The sequence below is a fragment of the Pseudoliparis swirei genome, chromosome 3 (genome assembly GCF_029220125.1).
Source record: "Pseudoliparis swirei isolate HS2019 ecotype Mariana Trench chromosome 3, NWPU_hadal_v1, whole genome shotgun sequence".
NCBI lineage: Eukaryota > Metazoa > Chordata > Actinopteri > Perciformes > Liparidae > Pseudoliparis > Pseudoliparis swirei.
Window position 1 is genome coordinate 25,429,907 of NC_079390.1, and position 27,767 is coordinate 25,457,673.

General features: G+C 46.1%; 2 protein-coding genes and 1 pseudogene across 2 annotated transcripts; all 3 read right to left on the reverse strand.

Moving 5' to 3' along the window:
• Positions 1 to 5,812: 5,812 nt before the first annotated feature.
• On the reverse strand, positions 5,813 to 8,812 carry LOC130213385 (histone H2B 1/2-like; annotated as a pseudogene).
• Positions 8,813 to 8,951: 139 nt separating this feature from the next.
• Positions 8,952 to 10,055, reverse strand: LOC130213383 (late histone H2A.L3). Its single transcript, XM_056444962.1, has one exon. It carries the CDS (start codon positions 10,021 to 10,023, stop codon positions 9,640 to 9,642), a length of 384 nt encoding a protein of 127 aa, XP_056300937.1. The 5' UTR covers positions 10,024 to 10,055; the 3' UTR covers positions 8,952 to 9,639.
• Positions 10,056 to 10,482: 427 nt separating this feature from the next.
• On the reverse strand, positions 10,483 to 24,619 carry LOC130190290 (alpha-1A adrenergic receptor-like). The gene is made up of 4 exons (XM_056409616.1): positions 24,120 to 24,619; positions 12,841 to 13,092; positions 12,398 to 12,776; positions 10,483 to 10,984 (listed from the first exon to the last, which is right to left on the reverse strand). Exons 1-4 carry the CDS (start codon positions 24,417 to 24,419, stop codon positions 10,773 to 10,775), a joined length of 1,143 nt encoding a protein of 380 aa, XP_056265591.1. The 5' UTR covers positions 24,420 to 24,619; the 3' UTR covers positions 10,483 to 10,772.
• Positions 24,620 to 27,767: the final 3,148 nt, after the last annotated feature.

Genomic DNA, 27,767 nt, shown 5'->3' on the forward strand with positions numbered 1-27,767 from the left:
TATAACAGAAGTGAGTAAGAGGCATGTCAGTATTGTATACATGGTATACAAAGAATAGAAAAAAGACAACCTTATTTAAAGTGACTCGGCATTTAAAATATGTGCGAACAGTTGTAGTAAAATTCCAAGTGTACATTTGGGCATAAGGGCACATTTTTCCTGAGTGGGCATATGTTGTAATTGTTTTCACTTTTTCAATATTGCACATTTGTTCTGTATTGCACATGGTGTATTGCACATTATTTTGACAGATGCAGAGAGGTTTCAGGGCCTGTTGAGCACAGTTATTGCTCTCGGATAAAAACTGTCCTTCAGTCTATTTGTTTTTGTGTTCATCGCTCTGTATCGTCTGCCTGAGCGCATGAGTTGAAAGTGGCAGTGTCCTGGGTGGGAGGGGTCTTTCAGGATGCTATGGGCTTTCTTCAGGCAGCGGGTGTTGTAGAGTTCAGTCAGGGCGGGGAGGGGGCATCCAATTATTTTCTGAGCGGTGTTCACGACCCTCTGGAGCGCCTTCCTCTCTGCAGCCGTGCAGCTCTAGAACCACACACAGATGCAGTATGTCAGGATGCTCTCAATAGAGCACCGATAGAATGACACTAGCAGCTCCTGTGTGAGGTGATTTTTCCTGAGGACTCTCAGGAAGTACAGTCTCTGGTGTGCCTTCTTGATGGTGGCTGAGGTGTTGGTGCTCCAGGTAAGGTGTTCTTGAGGTGTCGCCCAGGAATCGGAAGTTGGAGGCTCTCTCCACATTGTCTCCACTGATGACCAGGGCTGAAAGTCTGTTTTTTTCCTCCTGAAATCGACAATCAGCTCCTTGGTTTTGGAGGTGTTCAGGGCCAGGTTGTTCTCTGTGCACCACCCTGCCAGCCTCTCCACCTCGTTCCGGTACGCCGACTCATCTCCTCCTGAGATGAGCCCCACTATGGTGGTGTCGTCCGCGAACTTGATGACCGAGTTGCTGGAGTGTGCGGGGGTGCAGTCGTGTGTGTAGAGGGAGTAAAGTAGAGGACTCAGCACGCAGCCCTGTGGAGAGCCGATGCTGAGGTTTAGGTTTGAGGAGGTGTGGCAACCCATCCTCACCCTCTGGGGACGGTCAGACAAAAAGTCCATTATCCATTTGCATATTGAGCTTGATAGTCCCAGATCTAATAGTTTGGACACCAGTCTCTCAGGAATGATGGTGTTAAATGCCGAGCTGTAGTCCACAAAGAGCAGCCTCGCGTAGCTCCCCCTCTGTTCCAAGTGGCTCAGAGTGGAGTGCAGAGCTGTGGCGATGGCGTCCTCCGTGGACCTGTTTGTTCTGTAGGCGAACTGGTGAGGGTCAAACCCGGGAGGTAGAGCTGAGGTGATGTGTATCTTGATCAGTTTCTCAAAGCACTTTGTGATGATGGGTGTGAGTGCTACTGGGCGGTAATCGTTAAGGCAGGTGATGGAGTTCTTTTTCGGCACCGGAATGATTGTGGAAGTCTTCATGCATGGTGGGACGACAGCCTGAGAGAGTGTAAACTATGATTTACAGTGTCAAATGCCTTCTTGAGATCAAGATACACAACTCCAACAACACCCCCTTTGTCCAGTAGAATTTTGATTTTTTTCAGTGAAGAAACAGGTGGCCGTCTCAGTGGAATAATTGGCTCTAAAGCCGAATTGCATTGGATGAAGGGCAAAGAGACTGTTTTTCAAATGGCAGATCATTTGCTCAGCTACCAACTTTTCTGCAACCTTTGATATTGTAGGCAGGATACTGATTGGTCTGTAATTAGAGGTAGAAAGGCGATCTCCTTCTTTGAATACTGGAATAACAGCAGCCGACTTCCAAACACTGGGAAACATGTTTTGAGAGGTTGATGATATTGCTGATGGGATTTATTAGCGTTTTGGTAAGAGTTTTGAGCATAACGGCATCCATACTAAATGTATCTTTAGTTTTGGATGGTTTAAGAGAACTGATTATTCTTGTGACGTCTGAATGAGTGACATTTCTTATGATGAAAGTCGGCTCCAATGTATTTACTGTACAGACAGGTCTAATCTCAGGGGAGAAACATTTAGCAATGGTAGCAACAGAATCAATGAAATAGTGATTGAAAGCTTTTGCTATTTCAACTGGATTATTTGACAGTTTACCATTAATGTTAAGTTCTTGCAGCTTCCTTACTTTGTTGGGATGTCCCATTAGCTTGTGTAACTGATCCCAGACCATTTTAGTTTTGACTTGCAGTCTGTGGAAGCAGTGGTTCATGCTCCCTCAGCTGAGTGGGACGATCCCAACCATCATTGACCATCTGCTTGGAGGAACTGAGGAACTGGAGTTGCAGAGCATGTATGCGGAGGGACTGGATTCACAGGGATGCAGACACCTGCACAGATAGACACTTAGTGCACACGTTACATTGTCGTGTATTTTGCATCTTACTCTTAAAGATACAGCTAGTTTATAGATCTGAGAGAAGAAGGCCCCACGAGAATTTGGAGGGAAGAGTTCCTTTGTCTCACGTTGGCGCCACAGTCCACAGCAGGGGACTGCCCTATATATCCATATTTGGTGGCCAACGCGCCAGAGATCATCTTTGGAGGAAGGGGGGCTATAGGGATTCTATAGGGAACCTATAGAATCGAACATAAGACCTCCCCCTTTCTCTTATCTATATAAGCTGTGAACACACATAGCTCCGTTGAATTCCTTATACACGGACCCGTGGATTCCCAGCCGTTCGAACGAAGCGTCTGTTTTTACTTTGTACTCTTAAAGAATAAACTTTGTATTCTTGGAGTGCTGGGTCTCTCGAAACTTCTTTTTCAACAAGTCCTCATTCAAACGGCGCCGGCGGAACCCCAAGAAGAAAGATACAACAACATCAACCGGAACCATCAGGACAGCAGGATTTTTCACCTGTGTGATGAATACATTCACACTGACACTTAGTGTTATTTAGTTTCCTTGAGAAGCAGGGATGAAAGGAGGGAGTTATCTTCTTCCACAGGGATGTTGAATGATAATGAGTGATAATTAAAATGTTGTACAATGTTTGTTTACATAGAGCGTCAAAATAAAAGGGCTATTACTTGGTTGTTTATACTATTGGATAAGTATAAAAGGAGGGATTGTTAAGTTGTAATAGTTTATTTTGATAACATCTGCAGAGGTCTTATGGTTTAAATTAATACATATAGAAAGATATTATAATAGACAATATTAAGGAGAATATTGATATTGTTATTAATGTATTATGATGCATAGGGGTAATGTTTACTCTATGCAAATGTAAATGGCAAGAATTAATGTATATTGCATGAGAGTGACTGTATGTTAGTATTATAGATTGACGAAGCCGGTTGAAATCCGTGAAGTGACCACAATAACAAGAGACTTTTATTGTGAAGGTGACTTTTAATGCAGTCAAAACCAAGACGGGAATCTTATTGTGAAAGCGACTGGAACCGGAAGTGACGTTTGACCGGAAACAGGAAGAGTATATGACTGCGTGTTTGTAGAGGGATCTTTCTCTTTCTCAGGTAGGCTGCGACGCGGCAGGCTGTGTCTCCCAGGTGCAGCCTGCAGCCGGCGCCGGGATACGAGGAGAGTGCTTTGGATGTTTGTTTCACTTTTCTTGCCATTAAATGTTGATAACTTAATCCATGCGCGTCCGGAAGCCTGTTTTTCCACCATCTGCAGAGTGCCCAGTTTCGAGAATACCTTACATTATCCCTGGAACAAACATTGATAGAGATGGGATTCGGCGAAGAATTTGTTAGCTGGATCAACTTGTTGTATAGAGACCCAAGATCAAGAGTCAGAGTGAATGGTCACTGCTCAGAATGTTTTAAGGTGGAGAGGGGCGTGAGACGGGGGGATTCACTGTCACCCATCCTCTTTGTACTTGGTATTGAACCTCTTGCAGAAGCTATACGCCAAAATATACAAATTCAAGGAATAGTGGACGAAAGCGGAACAGACCATAAAATAGCTCTGTTTGCAGATGACATTTTGCTTTTTATAAAAAACCCTCTTCTTTCATCTCCTGCACTTATGCAGTGTCTGCACAAATATGGCTCAGTATCAGGGTATAAAATTAATGAAAACAAATCAGAGGCGATGATGATATCCGGAATCTGGCCCACGCAGTTGAATGAGGACGTTTCCTTTCACTGGTCTAAACAAGGATTTCGATATTTGGGAATTAATATTACACCTAGCTTCACACAGCTGTTTGATGCCAATTACAATAAGTTAATCAAACAAATAAAAAATGACCTGACACGTTGGCAAATTCTCCCTCTTTCATTGTTTGGTCGAGCGGAGACGGTGAAAATGAATGTGTTACCCAGACTCCTCTTTTTGTTTCAGTCTCTACCAGTGGCAGCAGGCACGTGCACAGGTAGAGCCCGAGTGGTGCTCAAGCTCCTCCCCTTTTGCCCTGGATGAGTAAAGTGCCCTTTTTGCTGGAGCCACTTTTTTCATTCTTCAGTATTTAAGAATACAATTATTCTCTCTGTCATCAAGTCCCCACAAATGTGTTTTAATATCCGACGGGGCATTTATTTGAGTTCTTGTGAGAATTTCGCCCCGACATGCTCCGCTGCGCTCACCAGCCCCCCCCCCCCGCCCCTCTTCCCCCCGCCGTGCCCCTCCTCCTCCTCCTCCTCCTCCTCCTCCTCCTCCTCCTCCTCCTCCGCTTCCTCCTCCGCGCAGGTCTCCTCGCGCCACCAAGCGGCTGCACCTCCTTCTCCTCTGACGCGCAGCACCAGACAAACAGGTCCTGACGGCGTTTGTCCCCTGACGTTGTTTTGTGTTAAATCAACCACAACATTAGCGCTGCTGAAAACATGACGTCACAACTGGTCCGACGTTTCCTAAAGAAATAAACAAACAAAAACTCACGAAATCCGTGATTTCAAAGTCTTGTCCAGCTGTTTACTGACGTTAGTTATGTTTAGAGAATAGAGAGAGGAAGAGAGAGAAGAGAGAGAGAGAGAGAGGAGAGAGAGAAGAGAGAGAGAGGATAGAGAGAGAAAAGAGAAGAGAGAGAGAGAGAAAAGAGAAGAGAAGAGAGAGAATAGAGAGAGAAGAGAAGAGAGAGAGATATAATTCTTATTCCGTTCTATTTAACTGGGGCTAGTCTAGGATTTTCGTGGCCAGACTGAAAAAAAAAATCATAAGGCCTCTCTTGTTCAGAGGGCCGGGCCAAATGTGGACGCGGGCCGTATCCGGCCCGCGGGCCTTAGTTTGAGGACCACTGCTCTTGGCTGTTGATGTCTATCAGCTCATTTTGAAAATGATGTAAGAGGGCAATACGGATCCGTATCAGACCAGCGAGGAGGGCGATACGTGGCTGGCATGACGCCCATTAGCCAATCAGAACGCTTGTACTGTTGTTGCTATATAATAATTCATCTTTATTCATAAAGAAATGTAAGCTAGCGGTCTGATGCTGCCAGAGGAGACCAGGTTGAGGATGTATTGCATCATCAGTGTATTGCTGCTAATGCTTCAACTCTTTCAGAATTTTTTTTGGCATTGGGTGCCCTTTTTTTTGGTTTGAGCACCTGCCCCCCAAAATGTCTGTGCACGTGCCTGAGTGGCAGTACCAGTTTCCATCTTCAATACGTTAAATAAACTAATCTCAAAATTCATCTGGCAGAATAAGAAACCCAGAATAAGACTGAAAACACTGCTTCTACCCAAAGAAAAAGGAGGTCTCGGCCTACCAAACCTGAAACTATATTATTGGGCAGCACAACTAACGGCTATAGTGGCATGGATTGGAAATGACCAGGAGACAGGAGGGACCCAGATAGAACAGGGCACAGCTAAGGGTATATCTAGATCAACATTTCCTTTTATTGACATCAAATCATTTAACAAAATAAAAATGAAAAACGAATGGATAAAACACACACTGAAGATTTGGACAATAATTAAAAAGAAGCTTGAAGGACCCAGCTCACTCTCAAGGGCTATGCCACTTGTAGGCAACATAGAATTCCCTCCCTCGATGTGGGATGGTGGATTTAGACAGTGGGCTGTAAAAGGTCTTAAAACCATCAACCAATTATTTGATGGAACAGAACTCAAATCATTTTCTCAGCTGCAAGAACAATATACACTTCCATCAAAGGACCTGTATAGATACCTTCAAATGAGACACTACATTACAAACCATAAAGACAGACAGTTCGTAAAAAAAAATCAAATGTAATGGAAGACTATTTTATTAGTATAGCAGAAAACGGCTTTCCAACTAAAAACCACGTCTCCCACATATATAGAAGGCTTACAGCTGACAGAACACAAAATACATTGAACATCAAGGAAAAGTGGGAATTGGAATTAAATGTTATAATTGAAGATGCAACATGGGAAGATCTGTGCAACAAATGTCATAAAGGAATCAATAGCCAATTATGGAAAGAATTTTATTGGAAACTAAAAGTCAGATATTTTAATACACCTCTTGTAATCTCTTCATATGTGAAGGATCCTTCAGCTCCATTATGCTGGAGAAAATGTGGAAGAATAGGAGATCACACGCATATCTTTTGGGACTGCCCAGTAGTCAAAGGTTTTTGGAAAAATATAAAAAAAGAAATCAATAGAATCATTGAAGTGGAGGTACCCTCAGATCCATTAATATATGTGCTGGGGTCTATACCAAGAGATTTAGGGGACACCAATCTGAGGTATATTCTCCGTATACTTTTAATGATTGCCAGAAAAACAATAACTCTGAACTGGAAAGATGCAAAACCACCAACCATAACTCAGTGGAGACAGAGATTAAACCAGGTCCATACAATGGAAAAAATGACTGCAAAACTACAAATGACATTAGATATCTTCACAAGAAGATGGGCGTGACGTTATATCTAGAGTCGATATTGGATGTAGATGTTATAACTGAGAGGGGTTGAGGTTGTACACAGAGTGCAACTGCAAAACAAAGGTCTATGAAAAATCTGGGTATGAAATGAATGTGTTGATTATTTTTTTTTTTTTACTTTTCACATTAATGCCTTTTACCTTTCTTTAGTTATTTTACTTTGTACTCCATGCTTATCATTTGGTGAGATGTAGTTTGATTGTTTAGCCCTTCCCTCCCTCCTCATTGGGTCCTACTCTTGGAGGGTATAAACATGTGGGAGGGGATGGGTGGGAATCCTTGGCGGGTGTTTATGTGGATATGGATGGATTTGGATGTGTGCTGATTTTATTTTGTTGTAGATATATTATTATTTTTTTTTTCTTCTAGATGTCAAGGAATTTTTTTATTATTATAATCAATAAACAACTATTTTGATTTGAATCTAAATGAACTAAACAACAATAAATTAAACTGATGAACTATATTTTTTAAAGATTATGTTTATTTTAATCAGAATCAGAAACAGTTTTATTGCCAGGAATGTTTACACAAACGAGGAATTTTTTTTGGTGGAAGGTGCAACATTTGGACATGACAAACAAACAACAATCAACACGACAGAAAGACAACAAGTAATGTGAAAGTGTTTGGGTGTGTGCTTCAAGTGGTGTGTTTTAGTTAAAAGTGTATGTTACGCGTGGCGTGTGTTTAAGTTAAAGTGCATGCAAATAAAGTGGCATGTGTGTGGAGGAGGCCTCAAGTTAAAGTGCATGTTAAGGAAACTTTATTACAACCAGTGGAATATAATGAAGTTTATATTATTGTCGCTCACATAAACACACTGTAGAACAACTCCGGTTAGTGCCTTGCTCAAGGACACATCGACGTTCGGTGGCGGGGATCGAACCTGCGACCCACTGGTTCAAAGACAAACCTGATGACCACAGACGGGTAAATGTCTTACCTCCTACACATTTACTGTCTTTCCTTCTTCCTGCACACCCACATTTCTCTTTCTCTCCTCCCGCAACGTATTGCACGTGTTGCCGTGGTTACAGGGCAGTGTGTTTCTAGAGCTACTGATTAGCTCATTTTAAGCAGCTTGTGTTTTTATGAGGCAGACAGATAGCAGGGTTTTCAAGGAAAAATAACCTGTTTAAAAGTGGAATTTTCACATGAAAGCATAATTTTAATCTCACGAGGGTCTGCATCATGAGTGTCAAGGCTTTTGTGAACGTTTACATGTCCTCTAATATTTTTTGGGGTTTAGACCGGCCGGAGATCTTACGAAACTCGAACAAAGATTCCATGGAAACTGAGCTATCTATGAAGAAATGTCAGTACAGCTCTATGAGCCTGGCTGCTGCAATGCCGCACTGAATAAAAGAGGAACGCGTCTCAGAGGTGGTGGGTGGCTCTGATTAGAGCCGTTGTTCTGTTGTGGAGGTTCAGCACCAGCTTTACTTGGAGCTCGTGTACTTGGTCACGGCCTTGGTGCCCTCGGACACGGCGTGCTTGGCCAGCTCCCCGGGCAGCAGCAGGCGGACGGCAGTCTTGATCTCCCTGGAGGTGATGGTGGAGCCAGACGGGAGGCCTCGCCGGCGATGCGCTCAAAAATGTCGCTCACGAAGCAGTTCATGATGCCCATGGCCTTGGAGGAGATGCCGGTGTCGGGGTGGACCTGCTTCATCACCTTGTACACCTCTTCTTGCCGGTCTTGGTGGCGGCTTTCTTCGAGTCCTTCTTGGGAGCTTTCACGCTTGGTTCCGGCATCTTTGTAATACCACTTGAAGTCCAGGGATGTGGCTGAAAAAAGCTGAACGCTTTGTTTATAGACTTGAGATGCAAATCAGACTGCGCTGTTGCTCGCACCTGATTGGCTAGTCAGTCACGAGGGCGAGTACGTGGACAGAGTAGTAGAGAGATGAGACAATCCCGAGAACCTGTATTTATATAAATGTTTGAATAAATATATAAAAGCTTATAGCTACAATCACAAAAACAAAATAAAAACATTTTCAAACTGACAAAAGTAGATGTATTATGTGTGAACTCAACATATTAAACATATTTGAGAGAATGAATATTACATATATTGTATGTCAGACTCATGAGTCCATATAGCGACAAACACATGCAACAACAATATATACATATGTATATTAGTTGTGGTAATGTATCATGTTCATTGTAGATAATAAATAAATGTTTTCAAGCTTCTAGTAAAATACAGCCAACATGATGCTTTGCTTCCGCTAACCCAACACATGAAAAATAACTGGCTCCCCATTCCCTACCACCCACATCTCCTCACATGCATTACTTTGTCATTGTTCCTTTATTCTGATATGGGCTTTCTTGTAAACCATGAATCAAAAACAAATGTAAATGTTGCAGCCCTTTCTAAGTCTCGCCCATACATCCTTAGCCCATCTTTGATCATAACCACACTCATGCACCTGCGCTCGTGGTCTAATCACACGACATGGAGGCGTATTGATTTGACATGTCACACATGGCAATTGAATTGTTATCCAATCAGAAAACCTTTGACCAGTAAGAAACACAACCAAGAAACTCAAGTTGGTCATTTTCTTTCCGCCTCAATTCTTCCCTATTGAAAGCCGCTTGAATTATTTTTAGCATCGGTCATCAAGTTAATCATTAATTTATAAATTCAAAATGTATCCTATGTCTGCTTGAACCACCTTTGTTTTAGGATTTATCCCTTTGGTTGTGTGCGTGGCTCTTAAAAGAGCCGTTGTTGTTGTTGTGTCTACTTCTTGGCGGCCTTCTCGGTCTTCTTGGGCAGCAGCACCGCCTGGATGTTGGGCAGCACGCCGCCCTGAGCGATGGTCACTCCGCCCAGCAGCTTGTTGAGCTCCTCGTCGTTGCGGACGGCCAGCTGCAGGTGACGGGGGATGATGCGGGTCTTCTTGTTGTCGCGGGCCGCGTTCCCGGCCAGCTCCAGGATCTCAGCGGTCAGATACTCCAGCACCGCCGCCAGGTACACCGGAGCTCCGGCGCCGACACGCCGGGCGTAGTTACCCTTCCTCAAGTGCCTGTGGACACGGCCCACGGGGAACTGGAGCCCGGCCCTGGAGGACCTGGTCTTGGCCTTCGCTCTGGTCTTACCGGCTCCCTTTCCACGTCCAGACATGTTGTAGCAGTTGGTCTCTCAGTCAGCTCACAGAGAAGAGTGTCCTCACCCTGGCTACACCGGGTCTTTATAACAGTCAGCCTGCTCTCTGATTGGTCAACGAGAGCGGAGTTACGATCGGGCAATCAGAGAAGAGAAAGACAAGTTCTTTGGTTTACGGACAACATTTCAGCTCTGTAGTGTGATTGATTTTCAAAACAAAACTTACGGTTATTACGTTAGGACGTTATTTTCTTTCTGAAAAACCCTAATACTATAATGATTCTATAAGAGTATATGGTTTGTGTTCGTTTGTATATTGTAGTTTTTCTGATAATATCCAGTCCAGCTATCACAACTCTATATATATATACATATATATATATTCATGAATAAATAAAGAAATATATATATATATATATAAATATATACATATCTGTATACACATATAAACAAACATTATTCCAGTCCAGAATGATATGTTGTCTTGGTTTGTACTTTATTCATTCACTTAAATTATCAGCTTTAATTACAACATTTAACTCCTTAATGGTCTCAATTTAAGGAACAGTGATACAAAGTGGTTAGCCTAGCTTAGCATAGTAGCACGAACACACACACAAACACACACAAACACGCACAAAAACACACTTTTCTGCTGTGATCAAACTGTTGACATGTAGAGTAAATCAACATTCAGCAGAATCACTGAGCTTCTTCACGTAAGTCTGAGAGAAGGATTTCAAAATAAAGGTCACGTCAGTGAAACATTACATGCTGCTCTTCATGCTGACGGGGTCTCGGTCGGAGGGGGCGGGCCGTGTGGGGGGTGGAGCCCGCAGCCTGGACCGGGACCGATGGAGGACAGGGTCTGCTGGCTGCCACTCAGGAAGGACGAGGTGTAGGGCCCCTGGTGGCAGCGGTGGGTATAGGACGCCGGACACTTCCTCTTCCACCGACACCGCAGGATCCGAATGAAGGCCTGGACCAGAACCAGAACCAGAACTTTAGAGGGCTGAACAGAATACTGAACCTGATCTGAATCTTCCATTTCATTTCTAAATCATTTTAATAGTAAAAATACTAGTAGTAGTAATGGTACTAGTTGTAGTCGTAGTAGTAGTAGTAGTAGTAGCAGTAGTAGTAGTAACAGTAGTAGTAGTAGCAGTAGCAGTGGTGGCGGTGGCAGTGGTAGGATAGTGGTGGGAGAGGGTGGTGGTGGTGGTGGTGGTGGTGGTGGTGGCAGGCGGTGGTGGTGGTGGTGGTGGTGGTGGTGGCAGTGGCAGTGGTGGCAGTGGTGGTGGTGGTGGTGGTGGTGGTGGTGGTGCGGTGGTGGTGGTGGTGGTGGCGGTGGTGGTGGCAGTGGTGGTGATGGTGGTGGGAGGAGTGGTAGTGGTGGTGGTGGTGGCAGCAGTGGTGGTGGTAGTGGTGAGGTGGTGGTGAGTGGTGGTGGCAGTGGTGGCAGTGGTGGTAGTGGTGGTGGTGGCAGTGGTGGTAGCAGTGGCGGTGGTGGTGATGGTGGTAAAGTTGGAAGGCAGATTAGTAGTAGTAGTAGTAGTAGTAGTGATAGTGGTGATGGTGGTGATGGTGGTGAGTAGTGGTAGTGGTGGTAGTGGTGCAGTGGTAGTAGTGGTAGTAGTAGTGGTGGTAGTAGCAGTAGTAGTAGTGGTGGTAGTGAGTAGTAGTGAAGTTTGGTGGTGGTAGCAAACTCCGGGTAACAGTAATGGTATATGTGGTAGGATGTGTTAGAGTAGTGGTTGGAATAGTAGTGGAATGATGGGGTTCAAGCAGCTGTTGAAGTATCCCAACCAGAAGATAACTTTAAAAAAAGTTTCAGGAAGACGAAGATTACTGTTGATGGAGGCTGAACACACACACACACACTGATTTAATATTTCTGATAATATAACTGATTGACATTTAAAGCTGTTAAGTGAATGCTGGTCACCAGGGGGCAACATTCACCATGACATCACCATCATCATCATCATCATTTGATGAGTCATGGTGAACACTAGAATAGTCTTGATAGCATACTGATAGGCAGGTCCAGGAAGAAGGGTAATCAATAACCGTATTAGCAGCCTACCGATGGGTAATCAATAAGCGTATTGGCAGCCTACCGATGGTTAATCAATAACAGTATTGATAGCCTACCGATGGGTTATCAATAACCGTATTGGCAGCCTACCGATGGTTAATCAATAACAGTATTGATAACCTACCGATGGGTTATCAATAACCGTATTGGCAGCCTACCGATGGGTAATCAATAACAGTATTGATAGCCTACCGATGGGTTATCAATAACCGTATTGGCAGCCTACCGATGGGTAATCAATAACCGTATTGGCAGCCTACCGATGGGTAATCAATAAGCGTATTGGCAGCCTACCGATGGGCAGCGCCAGGAAGAAGGGCAGCCAGCAGAGGACGAACATGCCGACCACCACGCCGAGCGTCTTGGCTGCTTTCTTCTCTCTGGAGAACTTCAGCAGCTTGAGGGCGAGCGGGCTGCGAGCGGACGAGGCTCCACCCCCTCCGGCGCCGGGGGCGGGGCCCGGGTGGCCGCGGTGGATCCTCACGGTGAGCTCGTGGGAGTCCCTCAGGCGCTCCCTCAGCACGCCGGCCTGCAGGTTGCGGGTGGTGCGCCGGGCGACCACGTAGACGCGGCCGTACATGGCGAGCAGCACGGCGAGCGGCGCGTAGAAGGAGGCGAGCGAGGAGAAGAGCGCGTAGAACGGCTCCTCGGTGATGGCGCACACCGCGGCGTCCTGCGGGGACAGGAGGGCTGTGGGCGGGGCCGCTTCACAGGTGCATGATGGGTAGTTTGCGTACCTGTGACGGCGGCTGCTTCCAGCCCAGCAGCGGGCCGACGGACACGACCGCGGACAGCAGCCAGACTCCCAGCATGCCGAGCAACGCGCGGCGCCCCGTCACCAGGCCGCGGTACCGCAGCGGGTAGCGGACCCCGAGGTAGCGGTCGATGGAGATCACGCACAGAGACAAGATGGAGGCCGTGCAGCACAGCACGTCCAGCGCCGCCCACACGTCACAGAACACGCGGCCCAGCACCCAGCGGCCCAGCACCTGCAGGGGGAACCGGGACCAGAGAACCAGGACCGGGACCAGAGAACCGGGACCAGAGAACCGGGACCAGAGAACCAGGACCAGTGAAAAGAATATATATTATAGCTTAGCATAGCCTAGTGTATTGTGCATGAATGTTATGTGTAAAGTGGAAAAACACTGGACGAGAGTTAGAAGCTTCAGCAGGGCGTCAGCCTGACTGATCAAAGAAGATAACAGTGACACAAAATAAACTTCATGCACCAACGCTCACCCTAGATTTGAATAGAACAAAGCAACACTCATGCTCACATGAACAGGTGAGCCACAGAGACATTTACTGAGCGCAGATAAGATCAGGAACGGTCCAGCTTTGGCAATTAATATCCGGATTCAACCACAGGCCTCTCTGACCCACACACACACACACACACGTGAAGAGGCCTTTTGATAAACGACCTTCTGGACGCAGCGCATCCCACCTCGGAAGAGATAAGACTATCTTAGAAAACTCCCGAGCTCAGTGGAATAAGCTTCAAAGAAAGAAACAAGTCTTTCTCTTCCCACACTTTTTCACAACATATGCTCTCATTGGCGGGCCGAGAAGGACCAATGAATGAACGACAGCGATGGAGGCAGAGAGACGAAGAACCAATGAGAAGACACCGCCCTCTCTTCGCTGGACCAATCAGAACTGGTCTTGATGACTGTAGTATCTTGACTTCCGGTTCAAGGAAGTGTCGCTTATAAATGATGTCATCCAGGTCAAGGTTCAGATCGGAGAATAAAGATGGACGCATACTGCGCCGCAAATGATCACGCGAATACCGAGTGTTTTGTTTAGACAATTACATGTCAGTACATACACATAAATACTACATGGTGTCAGAAGTGGGATCGGTGAGGAAGGTACTCCAAACGTACTATGGGAAGTTTGAAGGATATGTAACGCCCAAAGCTAACCCCATATTCGCGCGATATAAATTCCATGAAAAGATACCAACGGATTGTGAAAGTTTCGACCAGTTTGTGACTGAGCTAAAGCTGCTAGTAAAGGACTGCAACTACCCTAACGCTGATGAGATGATTAGAGACCGGATTGTTTTAGCTACAAACTCTCCAAGAGTCCGGGAGAAATGACTCTGTCATGGTCTGGATCTAACGCTCGAGAAAGCGATAGACATTGCGCGCTCACACGAGCTATCACAGCAGCAGCTAAAGACGATGGGTTTCCCCGCTGCTAACACAGCCAGTCTGTCCATGCAGTTAGCAGAAGGCCGTTCAGTTCCGAACAAAGATACGGACCAAAGTTTACTGGCGGCAACGACAGCAACAGTGTCACGCACGGCGAGGAGTGTGGAGCATGCGGCAGAGAACACGGAGGAGGAGGAGCTTCCCGCGAAAGGACGTCAGTGTAACGAGTGCAAGAAGCCCAACCACTTTGCTAATATGTGTAGGACGAAAACACAGTATCAGTCAACAAAGTACAGGCCCAAGGGAGTGCATACTGTTACAGAAAGCACAGAACAGGTACCAGTGGATCTGTACATTGACACTATTATAAAGAAAAACAAAGATACAGGCAGAAAACAGCCATGTTAGATTTTGACATAGTGTATGCAGAAAATGCCCCACCTGTATTGGGCCGACGTGCATGTTTAGATTTAAACATGATCAGGCTCGTGCACATGGTTGACGCACAACCAAAGACACACGCCAGCATCACAGAAGAGTTTGCTGACGTATTTGAAGGCATTGGACTTTTCCCTGGAGAATGCACCTTTCACCGTAAACCCTCAGCAACACCGGTGGTGTGCCCACCACGCCGCATCCCATATGCCCTGTGCAACAGACTCAAAGATGAGCTTGATGATATGGAAAAAAAGGACATAATCCAAAAGGTCACAGAGCCGACTGAGTGGGTAAATGCACGAGTGACAGTGGAAAAACCTAAAACAGGAAAGCTTCGGGTGTGTTTAGATCCCCGCGCCCTAAACAAAGCTATCCAGAGACCCCACGATCCACTTCCCACTCGAGATGATGTCACACCAAGACTAGCTGGAGCACAGTACTTCAGTGTACTAGACGCTAGATCTGGATACTGGACAATAAAACTCAGCCAGGAATCATCCATGCTGACCACGTTCAACACATCGACGGCAGATATCGGTTCAACAGGCTGCCGTTTGGAATCATTTGTGCACAGGATGAGTTCCAGAGGAGAGTTGACGAGGCCTACGAGGGGCTTCAAGGTGTCGCAGCCACAGTGGATGACATTCTGGTGTATGGCCGCACTAAAGAGGAGCACGATGCCATGCTGGAGAGAACCAGAGAGAAAGGAATAAAGCTCAACAAAGACAAAAGCAGCATCTGCGTAACTGAGGTGAGCTACTTTGGACATAAACTGACAAGATGTTGTGCACCGACAGATATGCTAGAGAGGTTCAGGTCATTTATGTTAGCTTTCTCTCATTCCAGGCTTCCTGATTGTTTTCACCTGTCATCACACCTGTCTCCTATGCTCATCAGTGTCAGCCCGCCCCCTTTGGTCCCCCACCTGTGTTGTTACCATGTTAACTTAAATTCCCCTCCCAGTCAGTCCTTCCTTGTCAGTTCGTCTCTTTTTTTGCCATCAGTCAGGGGGTTATTTGTGCTTTTGAAAAGTTTTTTTGATCCTCTACGCGCGTTCTTTTGGATTTGAAAAATAAAAACGAAAAATAAACACTTCTTAACTGCTTTATCTCTGTCTCCGTGATTCCTACTTTTCCTAAGTCTCTGAGTTAAGTAACCGACAGACTATGGACCAATGGACCCACCCCCAGCGCACCCACGAACGCCGCCGCCTACAGGGCGTACAGTTTTTCATTTTTTCATCACGAGGAAAGAAACAGCGGGATGCTAAAAGAGCTGAGAGGCCGAGGGGCGCCTTCAGGGGGGAATTATCTAGTACACAGATGCAACAACTGGTTGCCCAAATGAATAATTTTTTCACTATCAACAGACTGCTCCTCGGTGACGTCATCCCACAGCTGAGCCTTTGCCTGTCAATCCAGCTGACGCACCCAGTCAGGGCTTTTCCTCCCCTTCGGTGGCTCTTCGAGAGAGATTTTTCCGGAGACTCTTGAATTTGCAGAGCCTTCTGATCTGTGATCTGCATCAACACAACAAGCTTTTTATTTTTATCTGGAGCATGGTAGTGTGGCGTTTATTGTGTCTCATAGCAGGGAGCAGCTGCTGCACAGCCATGATGGTCTAGAGACACCGAACTATGTTACTGTTACCATTATGATTTCATAGGACTATTTTTGACCTTTTTTGACCTCTCATCGCCTGCAGCGGAGCCAGCAGAAGATTCGTTTTTCACAGCTCAACCGTCAGGTGGTTGATGTTGATTATGCCATCGAAACAGCGCAGCAGCAGCGACAGCGGATGGAATGTTCCGCTCTTCGTGGCCTTCAGGACAGGACTTTCGATAAAGGACCAGCCACCAGCTGGGAGAACCGGGATCTGGACGAATCCCATCGCCTGTGCCCATCCGGATTAACCGCGTCTTCGAGAGAGCGAGAGAGGCGTCGGCGACACCATCGAGATGTCCAGAATTTCAGCTCGGGTGCTGGAGGGGAGGATTTCAAACCATGTTGCCGGACCATCCAGGACTACACTCGAGGGCGGCTCTCCGAACCCGCTACGCTGCTTCCAAACCACGGAAGGGCTCTGGCAGGAGAGGCGCGCAGGCTCGGGAGGTGCTGTTTTCTGCAGCCCAGCCGGTCATCAACAATCCTATGAAAAGGAAGAGTGTGCTCGCAGTCAGGAGGGCGGCTGGTGAGGGCAGTTTCCCTTCCGGCTCGCCGTGGCCGCCTTCGCGGCCAGGACTTCGATAAGATAAAGGACCCACTGGAACCACTGGAGGATCTGGAATCCCTGAATATCCGGATCGCGGATCATCCGGATCGATAAAGAAGTCTGAGGGAAAGAGAGAGGGCGTCGGCGCCGAAGCTTTTCCCCAGCTTCAGAATTCGCGCCAGTCGCGCCGCCAGGAGCGGATTTCCAGCATGGCGGACCATCGAGGGACTACACTTCCGGAATGACTCCGGTGAAACCGAAGAACCAGGCAGGCTTTCTCTGGAGGAGGGGAGCGCCGTCTACGGGAGGTTGCTGTTTCTACTGCGACCTTGGGTCGTAGCATCGCTTCAGTCCGGGGAAAGATCGTGCTCACCAGGTCCAGGAACCTCCTCGACCTGTTACTCAGGTAGACATTTGTATTAACAATCAGACCATTGACCAGGGTGTGTTAAGACTCAGGGGCTGACGAAAGCCTTATAGACTGGGGCCTAAACAAACAGCTAAAAAAAAAAAACTGTCATCTCATCCTCTGTTAGTGTGCAGCCAGTGCCTAGCGCTTGCTTGTGTTTCCCACAGTTACTGATTGCACAGGCGATGATTACTATAAATAAGGACCATACCGAGAGCATGTTTCCATATTTTTTGTCGACTCAGCACCCGATTATTTTTAGGAGATTGGACACATAGACTGGCCTTCAGGGAAAGTTAAGGAATGGGGAGGATTGTAAGGGCAGGTGTGCTTCAGAACCTGTTAATGCACCAACAGACTCTAGTAGGATCATTATAGATCACCCTGACTATCCTGATCTACACAAGGTACCTTCCTGTTACCATGATTTAAAAGAAGCGTAAACAAGTCTAAAGCCTTGTCCTCCTCACCTCACCACAGAAGGTCATGATGAATCATGTATTCAGGATCCATGGATTCCCTAATGACATTGTTTCCGACAGGGGTCCACACATTTCCGCCTTCTGGAAAAGTTTTGTCGACTCAGCATGCCACCGCCAGCGCCTGTCATCAGGATATCACCCTCAGTCAAATGGACAGTCGGGAGCGCCTGGAACCAACTAGAGAAGACTACTCCGCGTCGTCTCCTCCCCAACCACCCCACCTGGAGGGACCACCTATCATGGGAGTTGCCCACACCTCCACCCTTCTGGCCACGTCAGTCGGAGTCTGAACCAGAACTAGACTAGAGCTCGTTGCCTCGTCTCCGGAACCAGACCACCTGGGTGACCACCTCCCATGGGTCGAGGTTGCCCAATACCCTTCCTCACCCCACGGGTCTCTCCATTCCATTGTGTCAATGGTTTCCAGCCTCTTTTCCTAACAACGAGGAAGGAGTGGATGGTTCATCGGCGGCACATGATCAGACGTTGTGTCGCAGAGTTTGGGCTGGTTTCGCAGTCTCTTCTCCGAGTTCAGCTCGGATGAAGGCTGTTGGGACGTTCATCGCGAGGGTCGCTCCTCCTACAGTCCAGGCCAAAGGTTTGGCTCTCTACCAAGACTTACCACTCCATGTCGCCTCAAAGAAAACTGGCTCGAGTTTTGTGGGTCCGTTTAGTGTCCAGAGTCATCAACCCGGCGTCGATGCGCTTGCAACTCCCAGACCTTGAGAGTGCACACAACGTTTCACGTTAGTAGAATCAAGCAGTGTGTGAGCACACTTGTGTCGCCTCCTCCCCTCCCCCGCCCCAGTTTCTTTGAAGGGGGTGGCGTTTAAGGTCCGTAGCTACTGAGTCCGTCCCGTAAGGGGGGGGGCAATCCTGATAAACTGGAAGGGAGTTACGGTCCTGAGGCTAGAAGCTGAGCTGCTCTTCATTTTATAGTGTTAGACTCTTATCCACGACTTTACAATCAGCCTGGGCCATCAGGAGTTGGCCCTAGAGGGGGGGGTACTGTTGTGCACCGACAGATATGCTAGAGAGGTTCAGGTCATTTATGTTAGCTTTCTCTCATTCCAGGCTTCCTGATTGTTTTCACCTGTCATCACACCTGTCTCCTATGCTCATCAGTGTCAGCCGCCCCTGATTGGTCCCACCTGTGTCTTGTTACCATGTGCTTAAATTCCCCTGTCTCCCAGTGTTCCTTGTCAGTTTGTCTGGTCTTTTGCCATGATCAGGTCGGGTTATGTTGTGCTCTTGGAGTTTTTTTTGATCCTCACTGAGCGCGCTTCATTTTGTTCACTGCACCCGAAAAATAAAGTACTTACAAATACTTTATCTCTGTCTCCCGGGTCGTGCAATTGGGTCCTACTTCCTAAGTGTCTGAGTTCGTAACACAAGAGAAGGCATCAAGCCCGACCCCAACAAAGTCAAAGCAATTAAAGAAATGAGCCCCCCACGCAGCAAAGCAGAGCTGGAGACCAGGCTGGGCATGGTCACCTACCTCTCCAAGTTTGCACCCAGACTTTCAGAGACAGTCGCCCCGCTCAGACAACTGCTGAAAGAGAACAGTGAGTTCATATGGGATTCAAACCAAGACGGTGTATTCTAGCAAATGAAAGACTTACTAACACAGGAGCCCGGCCCAGTGCTCACATACTTCGACCACACAAAAGAGGTGAAGCTACAGGTCAATGCTTCAAAATGCGGCTTAGGAGCAGTTTTGCTTCAGGGAGAGAAACCAGTCGCATCCAAGACACTGAATGAGACCGAAGAGAATTATGCTCAAATTGAAAAAGAGCTGTACGCAGTGCTCTTTGGATGCAAACGCTTTCACCAATATCTGTACGGACGACAGGTGACTGTCGAGTCAGACCACAAACCATTGGAGTCAATCATGCGGAAACCCTTGGCAGCAGCACCGCCACGCCTACAGCGCATGATACTGCAACTACAAAGGTACGACATTACCATGACACACAAGCCTGGAAAACAAATCCCGGTCGCGGACGCGCTCTCCAGAAAGCCGGTTGAGTGTAATGATAACTCTTTAAGTGAAGGCATGGATTTACAAATCCATACGGTGATCAGCAGTGCACCGGTGAGTGATCGCAAAATGGCAGAAATCAAAGCCGCTACAGCACAAGATGAGCAACTCTCAATGTTGAGACAAGTTCTCCAAGCAGGATGGCCTGAGGCAAACAAACGATGTCCGTCTGCTATCGCTGAGTACTGGAATCATCGGGACGAGATATCAGAGACTAATGGGATCCTGCTCAAGGGTGAAAAAATTATCGTGCCTCACTCAGAGCTGAAATGCTTTCACGCATAAACACAGGACACTTAGAGAAGTGTAAGCAGCGAGCAAGAGACGTTCTGTTTGGCCAGGAATGTGCAAACGGATAGAGGCACTAGTCGGATCTTGCAGCATCTGCCTTGAGCGACGCAGCTCTAATGCAAAGGAACCGATGCTCTCACATCCGATCCCAGAACGACCTTGGCAAACAGGAGCCAGACTTGTTCACATGGAACAGGACTGACTATATAGTTCTTGTTGACTATTATAGCAGGTACTGTGAGGTAGAGAAAATCACCAACCTCACATCTACAACTGTCATCAAAAAGCTGAAATCCATGTTCGCCAGATTTGGAATACCACAGACAGGAGTCAGTGACAATGGACCTCGCTACAGTTCACAAGAGGTCAGAGGTTTCGCTCACGCATGGGACTTTGAGCATCCCACAAGCAGCCCGCTGTACGCAGAGGAATGGTTTGGCTGAGAAGACTGTTCAGACTGTCAAAGCCCTCATGGACAGAGCACATGCAGAGGATAGACCCGTACCTCCGTTTACTGGAATACAGAAACACACCAGTTGATGGACTGAAGTCACCAGCGCAGCTGCTGATGAGCACAGAGAAACAACTGCAACCCGAACTGGTCTGTCGCAGCGTCGTTCACAGCAGAAGGCAACTGTGCCAGCAGAGACAAAAACAATATGACGACAGGAATGCTACGACATGACCGGCACTACCAGAAGGAGCTCTGGTCCGCTTCCAGCTTCCAACAGGGACATGGGAACCCGCAGCAGTCGTCGAGCCAGCAGGTACCCAGAGATCCTACAATGTTCGCACTGATGGAGGTCACACGCTCGGGCGTGACCGGCGTCACCTCTTGGTGTGAAAGTAGAGCAGACCCGGTACTTCCACCAAACAACCACCAGATGGAGGTTGAGGACACTGAGTCTCAAGCAGTCCAGCAGGACCCTGCAGGTCATACAGGTTCCAAAGAGCCACCAGACTGTATTACCCGAGGTCAGGCCGCATCTCAAAGCCACCAGACAGATTGAACTTGTGATACCCAGCATTGGAAAAACTGAGGGATATGTTCATGAAAATGTTACAGTTAGCATAGTTGAAATGCCATTTAGTAACAGCTGTTCATATTTAATAACTGATAGTTTGTGTATCCTTCAGTAATCCAATGTTCTTGCAGATTTGGCATACATAACTGCCCATATTTAGTTTGTTTTGAAATGTTTAAGTAAGTGATGTTTACTATTTAATTTGGCAACTATAGTCATGTTTATTTCAAAAGAAGTAGGATGTAGTATCTTGACTTCCGGTTCAAGGAAGTGTCGCTTATAAATGATGTCATCCAGGTCAAGGTTCGGATCGGAGAATAAAGATGGACGCATACTGCGCCGCAAATGATCACGCGAATACCGAGTGTTTTGTTTAGACAATTACATGTCAGTACAGACACGTAAATACTACAATGACCTCTGCTAAGGCGCCTCTCTCTGGTCTGAATACAAGAGGTACCAGGCGGAGGGGTCCATGCATGATGTCTACTTGTATCCTGATTTCTGAATAAAACGCTTATAGATGTAAAGTAGAAGTCTACCGCTGTTTCTTTCAGTCAGTGCCGTCCGGTGTGTTCCTGTTCCTCCAACATCAACACCAGAACCAGGACCAGAACCACAGAACCAGGACCGGGACCAGAGAACCAGGACCAGTGACATGATGATGACATGATGTTGACATGATGTTTACATGATGTTGACATGATGATGATGACATGATGTTTACATGATGTTGACATGATGTTTACATGATGATGTTTACATGATGTTGACATGATGTTTACATGATGTTGACATGATGATGATGACATGCTGTTTACATGATGTTGACATGATGTTTACATGATGTTTACATGATGATGACATGATGTTGACATGATGTTTACATGATGTTGACATGATGATGATGACATGATGTTGACATGATGATGACATGATGTTTACATGATGTTGACATGATGTTGACATGATGTTGACATGATGTTTACATGATGTTGACATGATGATGATGACATGATGTTTACATGATGTTGACATGATGATGACATGATGTTTACATGATGTTGACATGATGTTGACATGATGTTTACATGATGATGACATGATGTTGACATGATGTTTACATGATGTTGACATGATGATGACATGATGTTTACATGATGTTGACATGATGTTTACATGATGATGACATGATGTTTACATGATGATGTTTACATGATGTTGACATGATGACATGATGTTGACATGATGTTTACATGATGTTTACATGATGATGACATGCTGTTTACATGATGATGTTTACATTATGTTGACATGATGACATGATGTTGACATGATGTTTACATGATGTTTACATGATGATGACATGATGTTTACATGATGATGTTTACATGATGTTGACATGATGACATGATGTTGACATGATGTTTACATGATGTTGACATGATGTTGACATGATGACATGATGTTGACATAATGACATGATGTTGACATGATGTTGACATGATGTTTACATGATGTTGACATGATGATGACATGATGTTGACATGATGATGACATGATGTTGACATGATGTTGACATGATGATGACATGATGTTTACATGATGATGTTGACATGATGATGACATGATGTTGACATGATGTTGACATGATGACATGTTGACATGATGATGACATGATGTTTACATGATGTTGACATGATGACATGATGTTTACATGATGTTGACATGATGATGACATGATGTTTACATGATGTTTCCATGATGTTTACATGATGTTGACATGATGATGATTACATGATGTTGACATGATGTTGACATGATGTTTACATGATGTTTACATGATGATGTTTACATGATGTTGACATGATGACATGATGTTGACATGATGTTTACACGATGACATGATGTTTACATGATGATGACATGATGTTTACATGATGATGTTTACATGTTGTTGACATGATGACATGATGTTTACATGATGATGACATGATGTTTACATGATTATGTTTACATGATGTTGACATGATGACATGATGTTGACATGATGTTTACATGATGTTTACATGATGATGACATGATGTTTACATGATTATGTTTACATGATGTTGACATGATGATGACATGATGTTGACATGATGTTGACATGATGTTTACATGATGACATGATGTTGACATGATGACATGATGTTGACATGATGTTGACATGATGTTGACATGATGATGACATGATGTTTACATCATGATGACATGATGTTTACATGATGATGTTGACATGATGATGACATGATGTTGACATGATGTTGACATGATGATGACATGATGTTGACATGATGTTGACATGTTGACATGATGATGACATGATGTTGACATGATGTTGACATGTTGACATGATGTTGACTTGATGATGACATGATGTTAACATGATGTTGACATGATGACATGATGTTGACATGATGATGACATGATGATGACATGATGTTGACATGATGTTGACATGATGACATGATGTTGACATGATGTTGACATGGTGATGACATGATGATGACATGATGTTTACATGATGTTGACATGATGTTGACATGTTGACATGATGTTGACATGATGTTTACATGATGTTGACTTGATGATGACATGATGTTGACATGATTGTTCTTCTTTTCTTTGCCTTCTCTCCGGTTTTCTTATTTATGATTTTTATGATATGATCAGATCCATTTTACCGATAATAATTATTTCCAATATCAATACGTTCAGTGAATTCATCTATTAATATGTTTATTGATCACCTTCAGTCCAACGAGTCTAAAACATAACGATATTTGTTATTCTTGTTTGTTCAGTCTTCCACATCTTGTTGATCACAAACTATTTCATTGATTACCGTTGAACCAATCGATTGATTATGTCAACGCTAGTTTTGATTATATGATCAATAATCGATAGTCACTGACCTCCAGCATGGCGGACACCGGCAGCACCGTGGTGCCCAGCAGCAGGTCCGCGATGGCCAGGTTGACGATGAAGTAGTTGGTCGGGCTGCGCAGGTGTCGGTTACAGACCACCGACAGGATGACCAGGACGTTCCCCGCGATGGCGAACGCGATGAAGGAGGCGAGCACTATGCCCACCGGCACCGCCCGGCCCAGGTCCAGCGGGGCGGCGTCCTGCTGGGAGCCGGCGGTGCGGTTGGAGCCCGTCGGCGGCGTCCCGGCGTAAAGTTCCTCGGAGGAGCCGTTGGTCCTCAGACTCATCGTGATGCGGCGTAACCGTTAAAACCGTTAAAACCGTTAAAACCCGGCAAATGAAAACACGCCGGCTGCTCCGGTGGACGAGCGGCTGTCGGTAAAGTCCGGAGCGCTCGTGCCGGGCTCGCGCTGCGCGGGGCAGCAGGTGAGGGTCAGCGGGCCGTCGGGCAGCCTCCTGCCGGCCGGGGGGGCTCCTCCTCGGGTAGACTGCTGCTCCAGGAGCGGTCAAAGATCCACGAGTCCTCATGGGCCAAGAGCTTCATGTGGGAACGTTTCTAGCGGGGACAGAGACTGATGCTCTCTCTCTCTCTCTCTCTCTCTCTCTCTCTCTCTCTCTCTCTCTCTCTCTCTCTCTCTCTCTCCCCCTCTCTCTCCAGAGAGACTGAGACGGAGTTTCTTTCCTCAGGCCATCAGGACTGTGAACTCCGACCTCACCAGGACCCCCACATAGACCCACACAACTGCCCCTCTTAGGCACACACACACACACACACACTTACTGTAAATATTGTACTGTAAATATTGTGTTGTTTTTTATTGTAAATAGTGTGTACTTGTTGCCCTTGCACATTCCTGCTGAGCATTGCCACTTTCATTTCACTGCACACCCTGTGTGTGTATGTGACAAATAAAACATCTTGAATCTTGAATCTTGAATCCCCCTCTCTCTCTCTCCCCCCGTGTGTGTGAGAATGGACCCCACAAGTTGTGAATGCTAGAAACGGACCCCACGAAGTAACCAAAAAACTAGCGCAAAGAAAATAGTTTGGAAATTTGATAAATTGAATAGATATTAAATTGATAGATTTTTTTGTTATGATGCCTGATTTTTACGGAGGTGTAGAACCACTAGAAAGGGTGGGCCCCACATTTGGGTAAAACAAGTTCAGGCCCCACAAAGGAGGTACGCAAGGATGTGTGTGTGTGTGTGTGTGTGTGTGTGTGTGTGTGTGTGTGTGTGTGTGTGTGTGTGTGTGTGTGTGTGTGTGTGTGTGTGTGTGTGTGTGTGTGTGTGTGTGTGTGTGTGTGTGTGTGTGTGTCTGTATGTGTGTGCGTTTATATACATGTGTGTTTGTGTGTGAGTGAGATCAGCCTCTGACTCCTCCCACTAATCCTCAACTCAAACACAGACTATCTGCTCAGGAGATGAAGCTCCAGTTTCCCACGACCCGAAACACGAGGAACCGGATCATGAAACGGAGAAGACCGGTTCAGCTTCACAGAACTGTTCACTGGCCTTCACCAGCCCCTATGCTAAGCTATCCCGTCGCTACCAGTCCCTATGCTAAGCTAGCCCGTCACTACCAGCCTCTATGCTAAGCTAAATGGTTCCTACCAGCCTCTATGCTAAGCTAAACGGTTCCTACCAGCTTCTATGCTAAGCTAAATGGTTCCTACCAGCCTCTATGCTCAGCTAAATGGTTCCTACCAGCCTCTATGCTAAGCTAAACGGTTCCTACCAGCCTCTATGCTAAGCTAAATGGTTCCTACCAGCCTCTATGCTAAGGTAAACGGTTCCTACCAGCCTCTATGCTAAGCTAAACGGTTCCTACCAGCCTCTATGCTAAGCTAAATGGTTCCTACCAGCCTCTATGCTAAGCTAAATGGTTCCTACCAGCCCCTATGCTCAGCTAAATGGTTCCTACCAGCCTCTATGCTAAGCTAAACGGTTCCTACCAGTCTCTATGCTCAGCTAAATGGTTCCTACCAGCCTCTATGCTAAGCTAAATGGTTCCTACCAGCCTCTATGCTAAGCTAAACGGTTCCTACCAGCCTCTATGCTAAGCTAAACGGTTCCTACCAGCCTCTATGCTCAGCTAAATGGTTCCTACCAGCCTCTATACTAAGCTAAACAGTTCCTACCAGCCTCTATGCTAAGCTAAATGGTTCCTACCAGCCTCTATGCTAAGCTAAATGGTTCCTACCAGCCTCTATGCTAAGCTAAACGGTTCCTACCAGCCTCTATGCTAAGCTAAACGGTTCCTACCAGCCTCTATGCTAAGCTAAATGGTTCCTACCAGCCTCTATGCTAAGCTAAACGGTTCCTACCAGCCTCTATGCTAAGCTAAACGGTTCCTACCAGCCTCTATGCTAAGCTAAATGGTTCCTACCAGCCTCTATGCTCAGCTAAATGGTTCCTACCAGCCTCTATGCTAAGCTAAACGGTTCCTACCAGCCTCTATGCTAAGCTAAATGGTTCCTACCAGCCTCTATGCTAAGGTAAACGGTTCCTACCAGCCTCTATGCTAAGCTAAACGGTTCCTACCAGCCTCTATGCTAAGCTAAATGGTTCCTACCAGCCTCTATGCTAAGCTAAATGGTTCCTACCAGCCCCTATGCTCAGCTAAATGGTTCCTACCAGCCTCTATGCTAAGCTAAACGGTTCCTACCAGCCTCTATGCTCAGCTAAATGGTTCCTACCAGCCTCTATGCTAAGCTAAATGGTTCCTACCAGCCTCTATGCTAAGCTAAACGGTTCCTACCAGCCTCTATGCTCAGCTAAATGGTTCCTACCAGCCTCTATACTAAGCTAAACAGTTCCTACCAGCCTCTATGCTAAGCTAAATGGTTCCTACCAGCCTCTATGCTAAGCTAAATGGTTCCTACCAGCCTCTATGCTAAGCTAAACGGTTCCTACCAGCCTCTATGCTAAGCTAAACGGTTCCTACCAGCCTCTATGCTAAGCTAAATGGTTCCTACCAGCCTCTATGCTAAGCTAAACGGTTCCTACCAGCCTCTATGCTAAGCTAAACGATTCCTACCAGCCTCTATGCTAAGCTAAATGGTTCCTACCAGCCCCTATGCTAAGCTAAATGGTTCCTACCAGCCTCTATGCTAAGCTAAACGGTTCCTACCAGCCTCTATGCTAAGCTAAACGGTTCCTACCAGCCTCTATGCTAAGCTAAACGGTTCCTACCAGCCTCTATGCTAAGCTAAATGGTTCCTACCAGCCTCTATGCTAAGCTAAACGGTTCCTACCAGCCTCTATGCTAAGCTAAACGGTTCCTACCAGCCTCTATGCTAAGCTAAATGGTTCCTACCAGCCTATGCTAAATGGTTCCTACCAGCCTCTATGCTAAGCTAAACGGTTCCTACCAGCCTCTATGCTAAGCTAAACGGTTCCTACCAGCCTCTATGCTAAGCTAAACGGTTCCTACCAGCCTCTATGCTCAGCTAAATGGTTCCTACCAGCCTCTATGCTAAGCTAAACGGTTCCTACCAGCCTCTATGCTAAGCTACATGGTTCCTACCAGCCCCTATGCTAAGCTAAATGGTTCCTACCAGCCTCTATGCTAAGCTAAACGGTTCCTACCAGCCTCTATGCTAAGCTAAACAGTTCCTACCAGCCTCTAT

Coding starts and splice junctions, on each gene's coding strand:
- LOC130213383 (XM_056444962.1), bottom strand. CDS start 10,023: ATGTCTGGACGTGGAAAGGGAGCCGGTAAGACCAGAGCGAAGGCCAAG.
- LOC130190290 (XM_056409616.1), bottom strand. CDS start 24,419: ATGAGTCTGAGGACCAACGGCTCCTCCGAGGAACTTTACGCCGGGACG. Junction 13,093..24,119: donor CGGTGTCCGCCATGCTGGAG/GTCAGTGACTAT, acceptor TTCCCCCTGCAG/GTGCTGGGCCGCTGGGTGCT. Junction 10,985..12,397: donor CTTCCTGGCGCTGCCCATCG/GTAGGCTGCCAA, acceptor GTTCTGGTCCAG/GCCTTCATTCGGATCCTGCG.